At 38.6% G+C, this 11,678-nt stretch overlaps 1 protein-coding gene across 1 annotated transcript in view; it reads right to left on the bottom strand.

The window, feature by feature from the left end:
* TRAPPC8 (trafficking protein particle complex 8) overlaps positions 1 to 11,678 on the bottom strand; it is a 75,269-nt gene that overhangs the window by 2,081 nt on the left and 61,510 nt on the right. The window contains exons 23-27 of the mRNA XM_025192835.1: positions 11,463 to 11,503; positions 7,779 to 7,964; positions 6,094 to 6,195; positions 2,761 to 2,906; positions 832 to 921 (exon numbers count right to left, since the gene is read on the bottom strand). Of these exons, the coding sequence (XP_025048620.1) occupies positions 832 to 921; positions 2,761 to 2,906; positions 6,094 to 6,195; positions 7,779 to 7,964; positions 11,463 to 11,503 (565 nt within the window). The remainder of the gene's footprint in view (positions 1 to 831; positions 922 to 2,760; positions 2,907 to 6,093; positions 6,196 to 7,778; positions 7,965 to 11,462; positions 11,504 to 11,678) is intronic.

Below are 11,678 nucleotides of genomic sequence, written 5' to 3'. Positions count from 1 at the left end.
GGGGGGAGGGGGGGTTGCTGCAAGGGAGGCAATGACCAGACAGGTAGCAAGCAACAGCCCACCTTGGACCAAGCTAACTTATTTCAGCCTGTCACTGCTAAAAGGGTGCCAATTTCTGGCTTAAATACTGTTCAACTGGGGCATCTGGATGAATATTTCCCCTATTACCGTTTCCATTTGTCTTCTATATTAGAAATCTAGTACTTAATGTATGTCTGGGAAAATATGCTGGACCAAAAACTTGCTAAAGCGATCCCAATTACTGCTCTTCAGTCTGTTCCTGAGAAAGCTTAGTTTGGACTGTTGCTAAATCAACTCTCTAGCTACTTAATTACTTTGAGAAGATTAGATTCTCTGAAAATAATCAGGCACTTCTTTCAACATTCTCATTTTTCAACCAATTGTAGAGATGTTTGAATACTTTTGCCCAAGAGTTATGCATAGAATTAAAAGCCTCTAATAATGGATAGTGCAATATGTCCTTTTTGCCCCTTTCATACAACTTCTACAACCAGCTCAGAAGTGTCTCTTCCCAAAGTTACTGGTATTTGGTTATGCATAATTAACTGTTATACATCTAAGAAAAAAAGGCTTGCTTCTATGGATACGTTTATGAAAACTGTTAAACAGCTTTTAATCACAAATTGGCTTGATCCTGTTCCCAATGAAAGCCTTTTCTGGACTTCAATAGGAACAGTGAAGCTACTGAAAGTCTTATTACAAGATGTTCAATAAATCTAAATATACACTTGAGAATGAAAAAAAAGCAATTCCCAAAACCTGACAAAGTATCCATAAATCTCACCCAATTAATATTCAAAAGATCACTACCTTGTTGTTTTATGCCGTAAATCTATTATTACATCAACATCAGCCTGAGAACAGTTGGAAAGTAGTAGTGTGACGGGTACCAAACAAAGACTGCAAAAGAAAAATCCTTCCATTAATATCCAAGATTTACAGTTAAAGTGCCCAGAAGTACATTTCTTCTATTTAAAAAGGATTACAATCTTGTAAATAATGAAACTGAATGATCTATTGTATGATTAGTCTAATGTTAGCTGTTGATTACTACCATTCGTTAAAAAAGTTTAAGATAAAGATGTTGAGGACTGAAAAAGGAAATTCATTAGTCATTTTAGGGACTAAAAGCTGTGCTATCAACTAAAAAAGTTGAGTTATTGAACCTACATCCACTGTACAATTGAGAACTGTATTGTAAAACTGCTTTCATTTTATAAAACAGCTTAAACATTTAAGTACAGCAAGCAGCATTACATTTTTAGAATGAGATGCACCATTTTGCTCGATGTGATTTAAAATTTTGAACTGCTATTTATACACCTTCACATGTTTGTTTCATTCTTATATCCCCTTCTACATTCCACTGTCTACTACACGTATTACAGTATGAGACTCAGTGGTTTCAGTTTCTACCATTCCAGGAGAAAAATAACCAGTTTACAATGAGGCAGAAATCACTCCCAGGGTTGCAGGCAGGGGATTTTGTCCTGCTGGTCCAGCCCCCCCGGGAATGAGAGGACTGGAACAGCCCAAGCTTTCCCCAGACTGGGATCACCCTGGTCTCGAGAAGGTGCAAGGAACAGGTGAGAGGAGGTGGCTGCAGACTGAATATCTATACTGATCCGTCTCCCAGAATCATTTCTAGCAATGGCAATTTTCCACCGCTAAAACTGAAAATCTGTATGCAGCCTTAGTACAGCTGTGCAACGTCCAATAAAAGTTGGACCTGAAATTTTATACAGTCCTGATTTCTTGTAAATTTAATTTTTAATTTTTTTTTTTTAGCATTTTGTATTTAATGTTCTGAAGAATTCTGCCCGAACAGATCTAATTGGTGCTAGTGTGGTTTATTTAGAAAACTGTATAAAAACATTTATCTTAATGAAAATGTGTATGAACTAAAGTTTACTATTTGGGAGCATGCCAGATGAACTGATGCACCTGTTTTATCTGGCAAACTTGTAAAAAAAATAACCCATTCATGCACAACTAGGATAAAGGCGCACCTATGCCCAATGTCCGCTCTGACATGTACCAATTAAATCGGAACAGATTCGATTAACTGAGTCTGCTGGAGCGTGCTAATTAGCAAACTCTAGCAGCCTTGGCATAACATGTATGCAGAATCCCCGCGCTTCAAAATGGCAGTATGGGCGTTTTAACTAAAGTTTATTGAACAAGCTTTAGTTAAAATACCCCTTCTGCCATTCTGAAGCACAGGACGCTGGATACCAAGAGCCGCTCTAATTAAAGCATCCCCACCCCGAAGCATGTGTAAAGACACCCTGAAAGTTCTCTCGACAACTGAACAGTCATTTTCCAGAACAATGTTCACTTCTGACTTGGCTCTTAATGGCCATTTAATCTCAAACTGTGCAGGCAAATAACAGATTTCTTCATGGTTCCTTTCACTGTCTACTTAATGAGTCTAACTTAAATGTTCCAATTAAGAAGTTTCATTTTAAGTCAGTCTACAGTGCAACGTTCATTTTCTGCATCCAATTCTCCACAATTGTTCAGTGCTACTGTTCTGCAGTTTTACCTATACCATTAAAATATTTATTTTTGATTGAGTGTTTCTTCCCCTCAAAAACAATTCCCCATTCACAGCAGTTTTATTTTCATTTCATCACTTCATACAGCATAATTTTAAAAAGGATTAGTATTAAATAATCTGAATCAACCAACCATTTTTTTAAAGGAGCCAGACATTTCTAAAGCAACCTTTAAACTAACCTTTTTTGATGAAATGAGTGATTAAAGGACTCTGGATAACAAAGACTTGTTTTGATAAGATTTGAAAGCTGCTCTGGTGTTGGTCTCATAGGTGTTGGAGTGTTTTCAGGTCGAAAAAACTTTAAGAGAACCATTTCGGGTTGCTCCTGAGGGGGGAAAAAGGGAAAAGAAAGAAAAAAATCCAGCCAGAAATGCTATTAAACATGTATACTGCACTGTATAACAAGGGATTCAACAACAAAAAGTTAAAAGTTAATAATTTGTTTAGGAACTTTAACTACTCAGAGATAGAGTTTTAACAATCCTCGCAGGAGTTGATTAAATTACTAACTTCATAACCCTAATGCAGGCAAGAGCATGGGACAATTCCACCTGCTGACAGTGCCAGCAGCAGAAGCATCTAGATCCAGTCTGGTGCACCACCTCCAGTACCAGACTGATCTGTCTCATGCACCTATTTCCAGGAGGTGCACATGGAGCTGGACTAGAAAATGCTGCAACATGCTTTAGGCTCATGAGAAAACCTTAATGTAGGCAGGCATGCATGCACATGCTGCAGCCCTTCTTGGTTTGGCTATGCACAAGGTATGCAGAGCATTCATTTGGTGATGGTGGTAGCAATGGTAGCAGCAGCAGCACCCCTGCTGAGAAGCAATGAAGTAAACCAGGGTACTGCCAAATTCAGAAAAACTTAGAGGGGTGCCAAACCATGACTAAAGATGCTAAGAACCACTGTGCCAGACAGGATAAAAAGAATAAGATTAGGAGAAATCAGAAATAATGATGAATTACTTCCATTCAGTAAGCTTATTTCTCAGTAAACCATTTATTTTCCTTTAAAATTTTCCACCTATAAATATTTTGCCCTAATATATTAGTTAGTTTATAATGGTAGATAAATTTGTAATGGTATTAGTTACAAATACCATTTATTCCTTCTTCTAAACATCTCAAAAATCAAAGTGTCAAGCAAACACTTCTAGGGGAAATGGAATGTTCTATAATACTACTGTGCACTTCATTTCATTGAAAGAGCAGCTTTAAATAAAGATAAATTGAAGGCACAGACACAGAACTTTCAAAAATTCAACTGAACAGTCTCAGTCCAACATTAGGTAGAAGATGGGTAGGCTCCAATTGTAAGGAAGTTTAAAAATTAACCTATTTTACTGGAGTAACAGCATCATAAGGCAACTCTCCAGAAGTACCATTAATTACTATACTACATGCAACAAAAACCACCACCTCAAGATATTGTCCTGAAGTGTGTAAAATTTCTCTCCCCCAAATATTTTCACTACTTATGAATACAGTTTGGCACAAAAAGATATGCATTTCAACCTATTAAGGGCCATTCTTTTAGCTGAGGGACTAATTAAATAGAAAATCAGTTCCATGATATGAAGACTTCTCATGAATCAAAACATTTGGAATGAATATTATTTCAAGTAAAATGTGCAGATAGTGATATAGAGATATATATAATAGCATTAAGGAGTAATTACAAGTTACAGAAGAGTGTGATTGAGTTTTCGTCCAAGCAAAGAGAACAGATGTACTCACAATTTACAAGAAATTTATGCAGAGAAGTGCACGACCTACCACAAAGACCACCGTGTCTTCCTGTAATACTCTGCCTTGTTAACTACAACCTAACTCAATCCTGTCATTTATGCACAGAAACAACACGCAAGGTAGGTTTAAGGTGAGGGGAAGGGATCTGGAGGGGGAAACAGAACTTAGGCCGAGGCAAAAAGGGGCCAGGATATTATTCACTATAATGATAGTTGCTGAAAAAACTTGTCTGCATCTTGTGCATTGCTCTTTTTAAATTCACAGACATACATTATTTCCAACAATCCGTGTGTCCAGCATTTAACCAGTTAGGTTCTCAAACCTATCCAGTTCTGTGCCAATACGATTTTGTATACCAATGCTTATGGCTACCACTGTTACATGTACACAAAGAATAAATCTCCACATCCAGGGGTTTATTTTAGCATTAAAAAAAAAAAGAATCATAAAAGCATGATATATTGATTTTATGTAGTCTGTTCCGTTATCAACAATAAAGGTCCCCCAACAGGAATTTTCTAGTTTCCCTGGTTACTTCTGATATTTTTGTCCTGCCTCTGAAGTTTAATGGACACTTAAAAATATGATGCATGATAATCAGAATACAAAAAATAAAAAGTTACTCGTTTCCTTCATGCCATGTAGCTCAAGATGATGAGAGTCAGTTTTACTTTAAAGAAGTCATCTTTAAATAAGAAGTCACCCATGTTTCACTAGTAGTTTATTTTCATGGGACATAATGACTTCAGTTACTTCTCACTAGAACAACATGGGGATATTTTCATTCATCTGATTTTAGTCCCATGATAGTACTCACAGTATTCACAGAAGTAGTTTGTTCTAAGGGAACTGGGCATTTATACCTCAGAAGTAGAGTATTTTTGCTTTTTTTCCTTTAACCTAAACTTGTTACTTAAAAAAATAAAATCAGTGTTAAAAGTAGGTAAGAATTATAGTTAAATATAAGCCACGTTAAAATAACTGTCTGAATATCCAATGTTCCACAACCATTCTCTCACATGTTTATTTAGTTATGGTCTACCAGTTATTAAAGTGGAACAGAGACACTAATGAGACCTCATTTAGATCTGGTATGTGAACCTGATTTATAACCAAGTCTGCTTAGAACAGGGGTGGACAAAAATGTGGCCCGCGGGCCGGATGCAGCCTGCCAGGCCATTCTATCCAGCCTTTGGAGCCCCTAAAAATTTTAGAAAATTAACATTTATATGCCCATGGCAGCCTGTCCAGTGGCCCTCGATGGCTTGCAAAAACTCAATAAGCAGCCCTCCACCCAAAATAACTGCCCGCCCCTGGCTTAGAAAGTACATATACGGGAGCATTTAAAATTAAAAAAAAAATTATTTTATATATATATATATATATATTCATGTGCATTTCAAATATTTTATTGCTTACAACTTGTATACCAAGAATAACTAGACAATATTCTAGGTCTTCTCCACTTCAAGTAGCAACATACCTCAGATCACAACTCTACCTGCAACTCCTTTGAAAAGCTTATTCTCTCAGTCCTGTAATTTAATAGACTAGAAATATATTGCTAAAATTAATGGATTCCTTTCAGCTTTCCTAGTTCTTTCACACCTGTGCATGCACACAAGCAAGGAAATTTCACTGATATATTTAGCGGTGTGGTTTTTTAAGACACTACACATTTTGAACATGCAACAAACCATTCTGGAGAGACTTCTATAGAGCATGCAATTTTTGTACTAATAGTAAATGTTGAATTACCAGCTTCTGAGGAAAGGAAAAAGCCTCCTTCCCAATTGTGTGAAGAGCAACATGATGCTGGCCTTCCAAAATCAGCTGCTTGCTGTCTTCCACAACATATGCCTATGGAATACAAAGAAAAAACCCCCAATAATCAAGAGATTAGCAAGCATTTACCTTAAAATACAAACTTTTAAAATGAAAAATAAAATCATTATCACTTTTAAAAATCACATTGTATTTAGAAACCCCCCCCTGAAAGTAAGCCATAATCTTTACAAAGAGATTTAGAAGCATATGGGGGAGGGGAGGAGGATGGAAAGAAAAATTCAATTCCCTCTGTAAGAGGATACAATTACTTTAGGGCTAAAATACTAAAAGATGCCCTCTTCATGGCACAGTGTATTGAACATTTTTAAAAAATTAGGAGTTAGGACCACTTGCATTTCATGAAGTGTCTTAGGTGAGCTACTACCACTGGATAATTAGTAGATCTTTAAGATTCATGCAATTTAAAATCAATTTTGTTAGAAGACTCCAGATGGTATCACTGCCAATATGCAATGCTAATGATTTCAATAAACTAGGGAGAAGAGTGGCCTATTTCCAAAAATACAGCTGGAGTTTACCAAGTGAGTTAGTCCTTAGTTAGCATGGCAACACAAGCTCCTGATTTACTGTTGGTTCATGAAGAACTGCATGCAGAACTATTCGGCAGTTTAGTTTCAGCAAGCCATTTCATATACAACTTTTTGTTCACATGCAGCAGTACCTTCAAGTTCTAGTTATATTTATTCAATTCTAAGTTTCTACCTGTTCTCACAGGTATGGGGAACCATTTCTATCCATACTGTGAAAGACTATGTAGACAACTGGCAACTTCATAATCCTCTTTCTGAGGCTTCACTGCCTTGATGGGCTACTTCAGGGTAAAAGAAATTTCCCCCAAAGTTTAAATAGAGGAGCTTGAGCTATGGATCTAAAAGCTGTTTGTTCAGGTAAAAAAAGTGCATGAAAACTGCGTGCATCAACACTGGAGCAATTGGTGGAGTTTTATTTTTCAAAGCCCAGTATTTAGGGGTAGTGTTAACATTGTATTTAGCTACTGTATTTTGTGAAGTAAAACCAGCCTTTTAAGACAGACCAGACCATTCTATCCGGCCCACGGAACCCCTAAAAAATTTAGAAAATTACTATTTATCTGCCCCTGGCTGCCAGTCATGCAGCCCTCGATGGCTTGCCAAAACTCAGTAAGCGGCCCTCCACCCAAAATAATTGCCCGCCCCTGCTTTAAGAACTGAAGTAGAACACTTCTTCAAAGTATGGGAATTTTTTCATGCGTATGCACAGCTCTGATAAACCCAACATAGGCAGGATCTAAGTAGCAAGAACTTTGATCTACTAGTTTTGCAAGAGACAAACCTCATTTTCACAGTTACAACACCATTTTAGTTGATATCTATGCCTCTGGGATACTAAATAGCTCTTGAAACAAAATTCCCCAATTACTTATTTTACTTTCAGTACCATCCTAGCTTCTGGTTGCAAATAACTGTCTAAAAATAGGAAACTGAAGTTTATTAAAAATAAAATCAGCATTTCTTTCAATTTTCTTCTTAGAAAGTTAGGCAGACATCAAGACTACCATATTAAAGAGTGTCTCTTTTATACTGTGTCAAATCACATGGGTAACAGAGTATACATACCTTCCAGAGCACAACAATATTCAAATCCACCTCACTGCACTTTTGTATTAATCTAACTGCTTCATCAAAGGACTGTTTTGCAGCTGCTTGAGACGCATGTGTATTAGATTGTACATGTGCTCTTTTTAATTGAGAGGATAAGCTTCGGAAAAAGAAGTCTGCACATGGACTGGCTGAACTGATTATCTGCAAGTGAAAAAACAGAAAACAATTGCTTTCATAAGGGCTAAATGATACAAGTTTATTCTTGTAGTGAAGAGGAAACTCCCCCTTGTGGTATCTCAAAAACAGCTCTGGTAATCTTTGCAGAGTTGTGCACAAAATAATCATGCACATCAGACACAAACTACCTATACCACATAACTTAGAGATGACAAACTGAAGGGTTCTGTCCACTATTGTAGTAGGTAACCTTCCTTGCTGTACTGCCTGTGGTTTGAAGACTGGCTCATTGGATTTAACTGCCTTAAGTCGTATGTAAATAAGTACCTTGAATTTGCAACATTTATGCATTTCCCTCAAGTTAAGTTAGGCAACCAGACTTAAGGAAACACTTTGTTGCAATGAAAACAAATGTCAGAGGTTTCCAGTACATTCCTTATCATGCCTTCCAGGTAGGTTTGGACAGCAAGTTAGTATTTCACTAATGGCAGAATGAAGAGCAAGTGTAGGCATCATTCATAAGATGCACTTCAGTGTACATTTTTCTATAATGATATCCAGCTAGACAATTAAGCAGTTCCAGCAATAACAGTCCAGCCACTTCAAAGAACGCAATAAAGTGAAACTGTCGTCTTCTACTCAGAGAAGTGATTCTCAACCAGGGTGATGCAGCATCCTCAGGTGCTTGAGAGCCTTTGAAAGATGCCCCGGCATGGTAATGCAACATTAGCATGCTTAGGTGTGTAAAAACGATTCACAATATAAACCCAGAGATTTCATGTAGGAATCCACAGTATTAATGCTTTCTGATCTGCTGTGATTTCTCTCAGTTCTTTGCAACAGAAAAACTGCCCTCATTAATTTTTCCATAACCAAAAAACCCCCCAAAACTAAAAGCTGACATTTTCTGAGGGTGCCTTGAGTCTAAACAGGTTGAGAACCACAAACTTAAGACTGTTAACTCATAAAGGCTGGGATTGTTTTCAATTTTCTTCACACATCCCAGAATGGTCCTGATCTATGATCAGGCCTAAGTACTTCAACATGACATTTAAGTAAGATCTTGCCTAACACTTATCTAGCCATCTACTCACCATATACAGAAAGCTTTTACAGCTCTAAATCCTATTCTCAATGTTTTGCTCAATTACCTCAATTTTCATTATATGCAAAATATGCAGATTGAAAGAAATAACGTTTGTAAGTCACCTGGTTCTGTACATGACTTGACACCTGTATAGAGGCAATCATAAGGACATGGGGGGTTATGGTGGACCATAAACTGAATATAATCCAAGCATGCTCATTGCTAAAAAGCCCAACAGCATACTGGGTTTATTAACAAGAATGCCTCTTGCAAATCAAAGGAAGTGATTCTCTCTCTCTCTCTCTGGTACTGGCAAGGCCCCACCTGGAACACTACGTCCAGTTTTGTGCCCCAAACTCCAAGAAGGATGTGGACAGATAGAAAAGAATCCAGCACAGAAAGACAAAAATGATTAGGGGCTTGGAGGCAAGACTTAGGAGGAAAGGCCAAAAGAACAAGGGTTCTTTGATATGGAGAAAAGACTGGGGGGCGGGGAGATTGGCTAAAAGTCTTTAAAAAAAAAAATCTCTCTCTCGGAAGGGCAATTAGAAAGAGGGGAAAGGACTAGAAGCAATGGCCTCAAGCAATGGCCTCAAGCTTCAGGAGAGAAATTTAGGTTGGAGATTAGTAAGAAGTTTCTGACTGTGAGGGTGGTCAATCATTGAAGCAGGCTATCTAGAGAAGTTCCACAACTCCACAACAGTTTCACAATCTCCAATCCCTGGAAATTTGCAAGAGCAGATCAGACAGATGCTTGATTGGGATGGTTCAGTCAGTCAGGGATAATGACCTTGCAAAGTGCCTTTTAGTCCTATTTTCTCCATGATCCTATAAAGTGCCTCCTGACTTTTATTTCCCTTGTTTATTTGTATGGTAGTATTAGCTATCAAATCTCCAAAAACACAGGCACCACAAGGTTAGGTCCATGTGCTTATTTTATACTAATTCTCATCCAGTTAGAGAAAAGTAAGATTTCAGATGTGAAGTTAAAAAATTTTACTGGACCCAACTTGCCTTGTCTCGCAACAAAACAAGCTTTCAGGCTTCAGGTACCTTCCATCCAGTCTGCCACAGTCCAAGCTAAATCCAGTTTAAATCAAATACTCTAGTCTAAGCCTAAATTATAGGCAAATGTATTAAATGACATGGTCGCTTGACACAAGAACTTTTCTGAAACTATACCTACACAAGACTGAAACCATCATAATTTTCTATTTTAAAAAGTCTGCCCATATGCAGCCCTAATGGAAAGGAGCACAGCAGAACTCAATTTGTCAGGTTAGTTTTCTTAATCTCTGAAACAATGAAAGTTTGCAAGTATATTAAAACCTGATTATTTTTCCTTCTAGGATGTTCCTAACTCAGTTCACAGGGCACTGCTGAATTAAGAACAAGCTGTGCATTTTCTCCTTTCAGCTAGTACACCTTTGAGGCCCTGTGCAACTATTTGCTCCCATTATATATTAACACCCTTGGTTAGCTCACAGATATCTTCATGGGTGGGGGAAAGAACCTTAATCCTGCAGAGAACTGGGTTTTTCTGTATAGGTCCAGTAGCCAGCTGCACAGGACTGCTTCAGTTCTCCTAATGAGTGGAGAGGAAGCACCCTTTGAAGTAAAAGCCACAGAGTCTACAGTCTAAAATCAGAGGTGCTCAACCTGAAGCCCACTGAGCCATCATTATTTGGCCCATAGGGCTCTCCACAGGTCAGGAAATTTGGCAACAGAGAAGCTGTGGCCATTAGTATGGCCTGCTCCACCCTGCTAAATTCCCAAATCTTGCAGGGCCAGGCTGCAGCCCCTTTCCCCGCCACAGGGCAAATTAAGGCTGAGCCACGCCTGTTAACCCTGCAGCCCCGGGCAGGGGCTAGGCCACACTCCCCGCCCCAGGGCTGGATCATCCCCTGCCCCCAAGGCCAGGTTGAAGCCAGTTCACACCCCACTTGCCCATGTGGGATGGAGCCATGCTCTCCTCCTCTTGTAAAGCCAGGTCATGCCCCCTCACCACTCCCCCACCTCCACTGCATGGCTCGACAGTGCTCATTGCAAGTGCCCTGGGAGCTGGATTGGGACCACCAGGTGGATCTGGCCTATAGAATGACTGGGCACTGCCCATCCAGGCCCCCTCCCCCAGGACAAAGGCTGAGCACCACTGATATAGGTAGACATGGGGTGAACTGCTTAGTGTCATTAGGCAAGTCAGTGATGGAACTGGAAACAGGCCCTAACCTTCAGGTTTACTGCCATACTGCCTCCAATGTTGTCTGTGTCTCTTGTTCATGTCTATGAACACTGAGGAATAAGACTGGAGCACAAAACACTTTGTTTGGACCACAAACACGAAGTAAACGTTTCTGCCTAGGCCCTTTGCACAGTAAGGTTGTTTACAGGACTGACAGAGCAATTACACTATTTAGCTGTGCCAGTTTACATACCTGCTCATTTCCAAAGACAATATCTGCAAATGTATAAGTTTCTAAGAAAGAAAAAAAGAAAGCAAGCATCACTGTGTGGAAAAGTCACATCATAAGTATAAAGGATGCTATTTTATAAGTCCCTAAGTGTTGAAGTATTTAAAAAAAAAAAAATCCCACCCAAATCACTAGCCCATATACTTAAGTGAACCTACCGTCAGAGCTTTTGCATCTTAC

Source organism: Alligator sinensis, unplaced genomic scaffold (genome assembly GCF_000455745.1).
Source record: "Alligator sinensis unplaced genomic scaffold, ASM45574v1 scaffold548_1, whole genome shotgun sequence".
Classification (NCBI taxonomy): domain Eukaryota; kingdom Metazoa; phylum Chordata; order Crocodylia; family Alligatoridae; genus Alligator; species Alligator sinensis.
Note: the sequence above shows the minus strand (reverse complement) of the source record. Positions and strands in the feature narration are given on the sequence as shown.